General features: G+C 37.6%; 1 protein-coding gene across 1 annotated transcript in view; it reads right to left on the reverse strand.

The window, feature by feature from the left end:
• Positions 1 to 12,292, reverse strand: part of SEMA3A (semaphorin 3A) — a 171,378-nt gene that overhangs the window by 26,094 nt on the left and 132,992 nt on the right. Inside the window, exons 8-11 of the mRNA XM_051642676.1 lie at positions 11,982 to 12,096; positions 11,814 to 11,883; positions 10,616 to 10,760; positions 3,666 to 3,885 (exon numbers count right to left, since the gene is read on the reverse strand). Of these exons, the coding sequence (XP_051498636.1) occupies positions 3,666 to 3,885; positions 10,616 to 10,760; positions 11,814 to 11,883; positions 11,982 to 12,096 (550 nt within the window). The remainder of the gene's footprint in view (positions 1 to 3,665; positions 3,886 to 10,615; positions 10,761 to 11,813; positions 11,884 to 11,981; positions 12,097 to 12,292) is intronic.

Here is a 12,292-nt window from a genome sequence, read left to right on the forward strand (position 1 = left end):
GAACACAAAAGAACATAGGTTCTTTTTTAAAAAAGAAAAAAAACAGTTCTTTCTTCAAACAACACCAAAGCAGAGCACAGCTTTCTTTTTATATAGGCATCTACAAGTACAAACTAAGCAACTAAAATATACTCGATAAGTTGTTTTGGAAGTGGCTTTTTGGTTAGTGCTACAAATTGAATAGATTTAATTCACGATATATTGAGAAAAATATACAACAACAGCAATATCAGCTTTAAAACAAGAAGAAAACCCACATCTCTACAACAGAGTACTACAAAACAACAGATAATTTTCCATTAGCTATTTTTGTATTTTAATGCTTGATTTAATTTCCTTGATTATTGTGATAATTTGATGACTGTGGTTTTGAGGAAAATATATTGTATGGGTAAAAAAGAGAATTCTGATCTAATAAATATAACAGTGTAGCAATGTGTCACAACTGTATTCTGTGTTGGACTGTGTCTGCCCTCAGTCACAATCCATCAAATGCCAAATTCTAGAAAAAAGCAGGGATTTTTGATAGAACAGGGAAACTGAAGGGCCTGAGTGGGCACTGAGCAAACATGCCTACCCCACATACCGTTGTTTCAAGAAAAGAGCTGACTTGTAAGTGTTTTCTGCAACAATTCCAGTTGCCTGATGCTTGAGAAAGCCTCTGAGGTCAAAGATACACTGTGTTAATCACACATGGTGACTCTGGTCAGGCCATAGGTACCAAACAGGGGCTTTATCTGAGTTCTAGATCAAGTTTTAGAGAGTAGTATTTCAAACAATTTCACACAAATGGAATCAAGCTTCTCCTTTAGGATCAATAGGCTCTGCTGAGAAACATAAGATTTCTGTTACTCATTTGCTTTGCTGACAGATATACCTTGTCTGTGCCAAATGATCCCAAACATCAGACACTCAGAATATGCATTAAGTGCGTATCTTAAATCCTGTTTTTTTCTGATATAATTTCAAGTATGCTGATACGATTTTATTTCCATTGTGAAACACACTGGTACAATCACAGTGGGAAAGAAACTGCTCAGCTAAAGATTTCACCCACAGGAAAGGAAAATATGACCACACTGGATGGCTATTAATTATGTTGTGTTCAATTATCATCAGCTATTCAATGGAAAGGAAAGAAAAGTATTTCTTCAACATACTGAAGTTCAGCAGCATGTGGGAACAAAGTAGATTGCTGCAGTGGCAATGGGAAAACACAGAGAAATGTATCTAATCTGATGGGACAGACCTGCACAGAAAAATCCAGTCATACCCCAGAGACCCTAATTCTGGCTTTGTCAAAGGTTCAGATCACCAAGTGGAAAACTGGACTGTGACTGGAGTCCCTAATCTGCTCCCCAGCTTGTTCTTTGCTTGGAGAAGATGTAATACATGCTGATTATGTTTCTGTGATCTGTTTCTGGTTTCTTTGACCTTGCCCAGCCAGCTTTCTGGCAGAAGGCTGGCAGGGCCTTAGTTCTGCCCCTTTCCTTTCCCCCTGTGTGGAAGATGCCCTTTCCTCATTCTGAAAACAACAGTAAGGATAGTGAGTGCAGAGGAGCACTTTATGTGCCCCAGCTCCAAGCACAGGTGTTGTAACGCCTGTTCCTGTCTCATGAGGGTATTGCCTCCTGCTGGAAAAGAATAGTTTCTATAGGCAAAAGCAGTATTTCAAGAAAAAAAGAACACCCTTCACTTGCAAAGCTGTGTTTTTGGTGCTGCAATCTGTTTTGGCAAGTGCAAGTAATAACATTTGAATACTTCTCTTACAGTTTTGGGGCACAAATATCAGCAATGTTGGATGGGATACAGAGCACTTCCCACACACCTGAATATTAGTGCTTTATGGAATTGAGTGCCTGAATTCTCAACCTAAAGGTAAGAGCTAGATATAATTGAGGCTCTTACAGAGGGAGACCTTGTCTGACTATTTTAGATAAGAACCACTATACATAATCTAAAAGCTATAGCTCAGGTTTAAGCAAGTCTTCCTGTACTGTCTGAAAACAGACAGGAACTTCTGCATAACTATTCATCTTACTCTAACAGAGGTCCTGAATAAAGTATGAACTCTTCTGGAAGTACTTATCTCTCTGCCTTGCCGAAGCCAAGGCATCTTTCTTAGACTGAATGCCAAACTCTGGTGAGATAAATGCCATCTCTTGTGCTAAAGATATAGACATAAATCAGCTCCTTATGTTTGTTGAGTATCATACTCTGGATGCTGAAGGGCTTGTTCACTCACATCGTGGCCAAGGAGAGATTTGCCATTAATTTTTTTTCTGAGCTGAATCAGGTCATAGATGACTTGTGGAAAGGCACAAAACACTGCCAGTTGTAGATGGAACTGAAGTCTCTAATGTGTGATGGAAAATATATGTGTTGTGTAAAATCATATGAAATTACTTTTCAATGTTTTATGCAAGAAAATTTTGTAGCACTGGTATCTAATAACTCAGTTCACAGCTTTAAAGAGCTGGTGTAGCGAAGGACTCTCCACAAGCTGGAACACTTTCTGTAGAGCTGCATTTCCTGCAGTAAATGTTCTGAATTGCTACGCATGTGCTGTGTTTGGTACACAAAGCTTCATCAGCTCTCAGTTTACTCATAACATATTTCAGGCTTCTACATGAAAGCAACCTTGAGATTTATTACTCTGGAAATCTGACTCCAGGTCTAGAGCTCCAGAACTGTACTTAAAGCAAGTAAAAAACTGGACTGTTATGAGACAGACAGACAGAGAGATATTTTCTGGTCCAAAGCTGTAAAGAAACAGTGGGCTTCTGGTTTGATATGTTTTGACTTTGTGATGCCAATGTCTAATTACTAGCAACTATGTTCCATAGAATTTTAAAATACTTTTATTCAACATAACTGAAACACCAGCCAACTAAGAGACTACTTTCAAAGGTGAAGAAGCTGATCCACCAACTGCTAATCAGCATAGTTCTGAAATCACTGAACTTAGCCAAATGCTTATCAGCTAATTTCTGGCCACTGTTATTTCTCACTATTACCTTTCTGGAAAAAAAAAAAAGTATTTTCTGAGTGCATATTTCCACTTTTGATAAAGTGCCCAAGTTACATGATTCCACAAATGCTTTGGAAAGGAATCACATTTCTATTTGAATACCAACTCTTCTTAAAACACTTTGCATGTGCCAGATATCTTCATCCTAAGAAAAACGATGCACTCTTCTTGCTCAAGAGCTGAGTATCTTAAGGCAATACCTGAAATACTTGTAAGGCACACAAGACATTTCCCATACCTGGATACTTGCCTCATTCATGTTAATACTTCTTATGCTGCACTTCAAAATAGGTACCTCAAAAACTGCATTTTAATACTAAATTATCATTAATAAGGCAAGATATTTCTAATAAAATTCCCTAATAACAGTACTTGAAAAGAGAGTGGTTTGATCTTAATCCATTTGGCAAAGCTCCTAAAGAATTAAGCTATGCAGGCCAGGGCCTGAACCTGTAACAGTGAATGTAATAACAAAGGCCTCCCCACACGCACAATTTTGAGTCTTGCCTCAGATTTTCACAGGTATACATTGGAACATAAATCAGTGCTCTGTCTTTCAGGGTATGACATTTTATCTGATCAATGTCTCCATAATGCCTGGAGGAGCATACAGTGTGGAATCAAGACTTCTCACCTGTGCCAATGAACATCACATCATATTGGCCATCCTCTGCATCTACTCGATCTACTACTATTTGTGTGAACTGGTAATCCACATCTGTTTTGATCATGATAGGACGGTTGTTGATGGGGAATACTGGGTTGTACATGGCTGGATGACTTCTTGCAAATGTTATAACTTCATCAGGAAGATCCTTGGTGGAATCAAAGCCTCCAAATGTTTTACTGGGACACTGAAAATAAAAAAGAAAAAAAAAAAATACATGTTATTATTGATCATTGGTAACATATCAGAAAACCACTTTGTTACAATCATCCCAACTACTGCAGTCTATAATTAAATACAACAGGGGATCTAAGTGTTTCATGACAGACAGCAAAGGTTAATTCTGTCAATGAAAGTATCTTTTTTATTTTTCTTTTGGATTTAAATCAATACAGTTAACAGAATGTAAATGATTCTCATACTTCATTTTTCTTACTACTATGTACTGCAAAAGGATTTCCAGTCATGTATTGATTAGCATTAACCTTCAATTGGCAGAAGGAAGAAATTGTGAATTACCTAAAACCATTCAATATGAGACAAGCCATTTCAGTATTTGGTTATGTATACAACAGAAAAATAATTAATTATATCACTATCTTAGTTTCAAAGTATTATCTTCAGCTGTTGACTGGAAATCAATTCTTTTCTGAGGAACCAAATCCTTAAATGCTGGGACAATTCCCTGTTCTACTGACTTTTCAAATCCCTGCTTGTCTCAACAAGCCTCTGTCATCCTGTAGTTCCGATAACATGGATCCTGTTACACTAAATCAAATCAAATGAGTCATGTTCTAAATGTATTTCTTCTTTCTCCACTGAGTCTAAAGAAAGCCTTGTGTGAGAGTTGCTGCTCATACTGTCAATGTGAGCAGTTAGGTGAGACAGTTCTTGCTAAAGCATTGAAATGAGTCCTCAATGTTGAGTACTGTGCAGTAATAGAAAAGCTGGTGTCTCTTTGGGATTAAACTCATCCTCATGAAGTAACACAGTAGAGTCCCTTTGCTCCCTTTTACAGCCATGGGTGGTCTGGGCAGTTCTTCCTCTAATCTGTCAAAAGCAAAGAATTTTTTGCTCACATTCTCCCAATGTGAGCAAAACACACAGGTCTGAGAAAGGAAGGACAAGTAAGACCATGGCTTTGGTAGGCACAAAAGTATTCCTTCACTTTCACCTACTATATGTCCCCAAGGGGAGACATGAGGACTGTGGCTAATGACCACTATTTGCCCTTGTCTCTTCGGTAGAATTGGTGTTTTATGAACCAACAGAAGTTATTTTACAGTAAGCATTAGTATGAATGTAGGAAGAAAATAAACCACAATGGCATTAAAACAGCAGTCCAAACATACTCAGCAAAGAACTTGGGTGTCCCCACTTTTAAACTCTTCAGGATTATTATTTATAACATATAAAACTATGAAACTCAGTTGACAGCTATTATGTTTATAACGTTTGAACCTGAAAGATAAACAGTTTGTGTTAAAATGCCCTAGATAATTTGTCTGTGATATCCACCTATAGAATATCTTCCAATTAAATTAAAAATCTAGAGGACAACATCTTGTTAACCAAGAATCCAGACCTTGCAGTATGCTCAGCAGAAGAAATCAATTGTCTTTGCTATCACCTTGATTCAAATTATTAATAATTCATCAGAAATTAAATTAAAAAAATCAATGTTGTCAAAAGGAGTAGTTGTTATACTCAGCAAAAGGATGCTTCCAGCATGGACACACAAAGTGTAAATTGTCCCTTTTTGGCATATTTGTTAGTAAGCAAATTCCCACACTCTGTTCCATTGCATGGTATGGAAGAGAGAGAGGAAGGGAGGGAGAAAGGACATTTGATTAATGCCTGTGGAGCAGACTTAGCAGAAAGCAAGTTAGTTATCTACTTTATTTTGTCAACTTTTTTCAGTCTTTTTATTATTACATGTTCTTGCTCTCTTGTACAGAAATATTACAAAAAGAAAATCAGATAGGCTTTTTATCTCGTTGGCCAAACCATTGTCTGTCTCAAAACCAGTTGTTAAATTTCTACACTCCAATTTTAATTTTGCTTTACATCTCTATTAGTAGTCTAAATGCAGTTCAATATTAATTACTAAAATCAATTAGAAAATTATTAAATAGATAAGATATGCAAAGTGCTTTGAGTATAACAGTCACTACACAAGAACTAAGCATTGTTAATTGCAGCTGGGCAAACACTGAAAAAAACAGTAAATGAATATTCATTTCAATTTTTTAGTAAATTAATTTCAGCTGTCTTACAATTGCTTGGTTATTTACTTTCTGGCTCATTTTCTAACAAAGAATTGTACTCACAGCAATGTTGACCAAGATATATTTTATGCAGAAAAATCGTAAAACTAGAATTCGTGTCATAATTCTGTATGTATAAACGAGACTCCCAATTCTGGGAGCCAGATTACTCTGTGGATCCCCTGCTTTTCTAACAATAACCAAATGACAGTAACCTTGATTCTCTACATCTAAGTGACTTTATCTGGACTAGGCTGTGGCTCACCTTCATCCCATCTCACTTTAGGAAACTGACTAAGATGAAATAAAACTCTCTTTGCTGTAATTTCCTCCCTTGTCAGTGGACTGAAATGGGGTGAGATTTACCCCATCCATAGTCCAAATTCCTTGCAGAGGAATCTCAACCCACATAAAGTCTGAATTGTTCTGAGAAGGAATGTCCTGTCACGCTTACTTATGTAGTGGTCAAAAAATAAGGATACATGACAAAGACATTATCCTTGATGCTAAAGACAGGACTGCTTTAGATATTAGTGGGTCAAGCTAATTGGCAAGGTGCTTCATCAGAACCTGATTGATCCCACTGATCTCAAGGAAATAAAAAGTTTCCAGGTGCCAAAATTTAGGCATGAATACCAATGTCCTGACAAAGTTTGGAGGAATGAGCTTGATCTTGGATTCAAGTACAAAGAACTCTTGCATTTAACATCCACTACCAATTGCTGGTCCCCAGTACGCTGTGTCAGGGGTTCTGATCAGCCGGAAGGAGGTAACGAGGCTATCGCCTAACTGGCCTATTAGGGAATCCAAGAGAATAAGTCAACAGCTACAATTGGTAGGAACAAAAAGTGTTGTGGTCATAACTGAAGATAGACACTTGGTACCATGAAGAAAACTTGAGTTTTTTTAGCTGAATTGAAAAAAACTAAATGTGAAATCAGGATCAGGTACCTCACTCAAGAGGAGGTATATACAAAAAACCTCCCTTCTCTCCCAAATAGTTACAAGGTTTGAAAAAAATAGAAAGAAAAAAAAAAACAACAAAAAAACCCCCTCTAGATTTTAAAGGAAAAATCCTGGAAACTTTTTTGTTAAATGTGAAGCTCATGTAGAATTGTTTATGAAAATTTTTTTGACTTTTCAAAAAGCCATTAATTTTCCTTTTTCTTAAGTCTTACTGGGCAAGTCAACAGATGCTCAAGAAGTTTACTGGCACCTCACCTATTAAATTCCTCAGATAATTCAGCACTATTTATTTTTGGGACCGGTGTTGTTCAACATCTTCATCAATGACCTGGATGAGAGTACCGAATGTACCCTCAGCAAGTTTGCTGATGACACCAAGCTGGGAGGAGTGGCTGACACACCAGAAGGCTGTGCTGCCATTCAGAGAGACCTAGACAGGCTGGAGACTTGGGCGGAGAAAAACCTGATGAAGTTCAACAAGGTCAAGTGTAGAGTTTTGCATTTGGGGAAGAAAAATGCCATGTACCAGTACAGGTTGGGGGCTGACCTGCTGGAGAGCAGTGTAGGTGAAAGGGACCTGGGGGTCCTAGTAGACAGGAGGATGACCATGAGCCAGCAGTGTGTCCTTGTGGCTAAGAAGGCCAATGGCATCCTGGGGTGCATTAGAAAGGGTGTGGTTAGTCGGTCAAGAGAAGTTCTCCTCCCCCTCTATTCTGCATTGGTGAGGCCGTATCTGGAGTATTGTGTCCAGTTCTGGGCCCCTCAGTTCAGGAAGGACAGGGAACTGCTTGAAAGAGTCCAATGCAGAGCCACAAAGATGATTAAGGGAGTGGAACATCTCCCTTATGAGGAAAGGCTGAGAGAGCTGGGTCTCTTTAGTTTGGAGAAGAGGAGACTGAGGGGTGACCTCATCAATGTTTACAAATACGTAAAGGGTGAGTGTCAAGAAGATGGAGTTAAGCTTTTTTCAGTGATGACCAGTGATAGGACAAGGAGTAATGGATACAAATTGGAGCATAGGAGGTTTAAGGTGAATATCAGAAATTTTTTTTTTACTGTGAGAGTGACAGAGCCCTGGAACAGGCTGCCCAGAGAGGTTGTGGAGTCTTCTTCACTGGAGACATTCAAGACCTGCCTGGACGCATTCCTGTGTGATGTACTCTAGGTGATCCTGCTCTGGCAGGGGGGTTGGACTAGATGATCTTTCGAGGTCCCTTCCAACCCTTAGGATTCTATGATTCTATGATTCTATGACTTAACTGCAATGAGATCTGGAACTGAATCACTGGAAGAAGCTCAGGTTTTGTTTCTCCTTTCCCTTTCCCCATTTCTTGGAAAAGGAAGCCACAACTGAACATCTAATGGAACTTCAAAATCTTTTCCTCTTTATTCTCAACAGGTCTTCAAAGCCATTGAAAATACACCCAGCTTTATGAATTTAGAAACAAAAAGCTTATCTTCAGCCAGAAATGTCTCTCATTTTAAAATTCATTTTAATTCCACTAATACAGTAGAATTATTTTAGCAAATGTGTCTACTACATTTCAAAGTAGTAGACACCAGGATTAGAGTCACAGGTAGTGGGCTAGAAGAAACTGATGGCCTCAGCCACTCTTTAATTAACATCACTTACAGAGTCATGGCCTCTTGCACTACCTGAGGTGATGGTAGGGCTATGTAGAATGGTATAATTCAGGATCACATTTGTCTTAAGGCAAGAAAAATGTTTATGATGAAATCTGCACATCTTTGCACTTTGTGCATCTTAGGATAAGTATGCTATAGGGAAACTCTAAGGGTAAAATTCCTTCAGAGATGGTAGCCAGGAAAAATAAAAATAAAAAACCCAAACAAACCCAAAACATATGTAACTTTAACGTATTTCTCTACTTTTGGCAAAATATATGGTGGCTTAGGTCACTGAGTCATTTAGGGACTGCATTCGGGTCCCTGCTTTTCTCCTCTTTCCCAGGATTTTTCAGTTTATTCAGTTACCAGTTATTCAGTTATTATTATCAGTTACTCTTCTTCCACAGGGATCTCAGTTCAAGACCCTCAGACAAATCTTGGAGTAACTCACAGGCTCTGAGGTAGGCAGAGCTGTGCTACCAGACTCTAGGGCACATATCTGAGCTGTGTATTCAGAATCCTGGTAGAGCTGCATCTGACCACTCCTGAGGAAATGACTGCAACAGAGCCACTGTGCAGCAGTCAGCTCTTTATCTCAGTGTATTTCTGAGATAGAAACATGTAATGTTCTTCTTTGTCTGTAGTTTTACATAATATCTATTATTTGGTTTTGTTTAGAAAAGATAATCAATACTGGAGCCAAAGAGGAATATAAATAAACAGAACACTAACCTATTAAGCTTGTCAGACAGATAAGAAGATTACATTAGCTATACAAGAAATACCAGAAGTATCTACTCAGTCACATCTTCCACAGGGATGTAAAACAATATAACTTCAAAAACAACCTCTGACATATCAGCATCAACTAATAGCTGAAAAGTAATTAAAAAAAAAAAAAAGAAAAAGAAAAAAGTTCAGCATCAAATGAGAAATTAAACCTCTCCTATGCTGCAGAGCTTATGTTTTATCTCTGGAAAAAATTAGGAATCCTTCTAGCAGTCTCAGTGAGGGAATGAGGAGTGCTGAGGAATCTGGCTGTTAGAGACCCACTGTTTTTGTTTACTAAGGAAGTAATTTTCGTTAGGCTGAGCATATATATTGTCTAACTTTTGGAGATCAGTTGAAAGATCAGGTTTGAAAGAGCAATTTCAAAACATACCAGAGAAAAGTAGAAAATATGATTATTTAAAAGAAAGGATCAAAGTTATTCCTCGCTTGTTTTGTGCCTTATATTTAAGGAGAATTTTAAAATAATATTATTAACAGGTATATTATTTACATGTGTATGTTTATATGTATGTGTGTACATCATCAGCAATGACATTAAACAGGTCAAGCTGATTCATACTAGTTAAGGAGCTACTCCAATGTATACAATTTATGCATTTTTCAAAACTGTTGCATCTTCTTAGACTACTGGTAATTTCAGAGGCAGTCAAACATTTCTAGAATGTGATGACATCACATCGATGACACTATGGATGTCATACACACTGATATTTTAGTTATTCTTAAACTAGGAGCAGGGAAACAGGTAGAAGTACAGATTTTTAAAAATGCTGGTGGAACTTAGAAATTACTATAGTCACTCTATCAACCACTGCAGAAATATCTGTCTTACTGTGCTAGAATTAATGTCAAGAACAATTGAAAGTTTCTTAACAGCCTGGCAGATGCTCTGTTTTCTGTCCATTCTCACTAAGAATGGCTCAGTCGATATTTGGAATGAAGACAAATTCCAAGAAAAGGATAATGCAGTGTAATTTATTAAACATTTGACTTTTGGTAAATTCTCCAGCCATTGCTCAAACTCCTGCTGAAGCTGTTCATACGAATGCCAAAATTTAAAATCCAAATTAAGTTTTTATTGCAGTTTCATACTTTACAAGAAAATCAGTATATTTTTGGCCTGGTTTTCCTTTCTGCCACCCCATATATTTAATTTTCTTTTTCAGTTTCTTTCTTGGATCTCAGCTCAAGGACCATGCAATGTGTTAAAATATTTTCCACAGTCTTCCCTTTTTAGATTACTATATTTCTTAGGGTACTTACAGTTCCTGGCCGTGGATATGGCACTCGCCCTTGGAAGGGAACCCACTGGTAGTTTGGGCCATCTCGGTGGGCATAGGGACCAAGAAATACCCTCCTCACATCAGTCATGCTGTACATGCACACTGCTGACCCCTTGAAGATGTTACTAAAAAAAGGGGAGAAGAAATCAAATCAGGTTCCTTATCAGTCAGTTTAATCAAGGGGAAGAGCTACGGGAATAACAGCTTGTTGCTTTTTAATTTATTGCATGTGCTGATTACCAAAATTCTGACATGCTCCCAGAGCAATCCTAACACACCTCCTGTGAAAGTTCAGCATAACTGATACCATCTCTCAGGCATTTTCCAAAGCAGATGGCTGCTATTCCACTATTTAAAACATATTGTCCCCAGAAGGCCAAAGCCTTCTGAGTAAACTTCAACAGGGCTGACCCTAGAGAACTATTCAATTTTTTTCCTACACTTCGCATTTTTCTCTCTTTTTTATCAGTCTCTTCTGTCATTTGGGCAGCACACACACAAACTTCAGTGTTGTTTCTTACCTTGAGATTTCTTACAGAACACAGTAAGGACTTGTATATCTGCCTCTTCTATGCCTGGTTATCACTAGAAACATTCTTTTGGTTTAGAAACTAAAACTTTTGTCCTTCATGGATGAATGTGGCAATACAAGCAGTACTGCAAACCTTCCTCTGGCTGAAGCAGAAGTATAATTTTGTTCTTTGTGAAAGCACATTGAAACCAAAACATTCAACTCACAGTTATGTGTGATACAATAACAGAACTTTTGAAAGATCGTTAATTTCAGCAATATTTTTTACTAACACCTCCTTGAGTAGCCAATTTCCCACACCACAGAGTTTCTATTTCACCCTGCCCCCAAACAAGTTTATTTATGCTTGTGTTATTTTTCCAGGTCTGTGTGGAAAGAGCCACAAATTCTGACCCCCACTATTAAAAGCCAATTTAACGGCAAGAACAACCTGAGAAACCAATAGTCCTTGTGATTACTTGCTTCAGAGTGATGATGTACATTGCTCATAAGGAAAGCAACCTAATTCATTACTTCTTACTGCCACTGGCTTCTCAGTTCAAAGGTTAAGAAAATTTTGTGTTTCTTAAAAACATTTTTAACAGAGACCTCTTTAAAACAAGCAGCCACCCAAGTTTCCATGTAAGTAAAATGATATGTTCTATACCTGGAAGTTGTAAACACTCCATAGACTATTGGATTTTTAGGGTCTTTTGAGTTCATTAAAAACACATCCTCTGTAACAACAAAAAGAGATGGAAAAAAGCCCTAAGTTAAATTCATATGGATAATATCTGAAAATATTTCTGTATTCAAAGCCATTTCTGCCACTTACGTAGTTCATCAAAGTGTGTGTCAATGCCATTGGGTCCTGGCACAGAACAAATCAGACGTGCTTTGAGGAAAGTTGTCCATTTGTTAACAAGGCTCCTGTGGCCACCAAAGTCATTCTAATAACAGAAGTATTTTTCAATAATATTTAATAACATCCTTCGTTAGAGGTATCAGCAGAGTGTAGACAAAATACAGTAAATAACCAAGAGATGCTACTCACAGAAAACAGAGAAAATAATTCAACTTCTACATACAAAAGCACTGTTGTCAAAAGCACTAATTCTGAACAGCACATCATTTAAAAACAAACAA

The sequence above is a fragment of the Apus apus genome, chromosome 1, assembly GCF_020740795.1.
Source record: "Apus apus isolate bApuApu2 chromosome 1, bApuApu2.pri.cur, whole genome shotgun sequence".
NCBI classification, from domain to species: Eukaryota; Metazoa; Chordata; class Aves; order Apodiformes; family Apodidae; genus Apus; species Apus apus.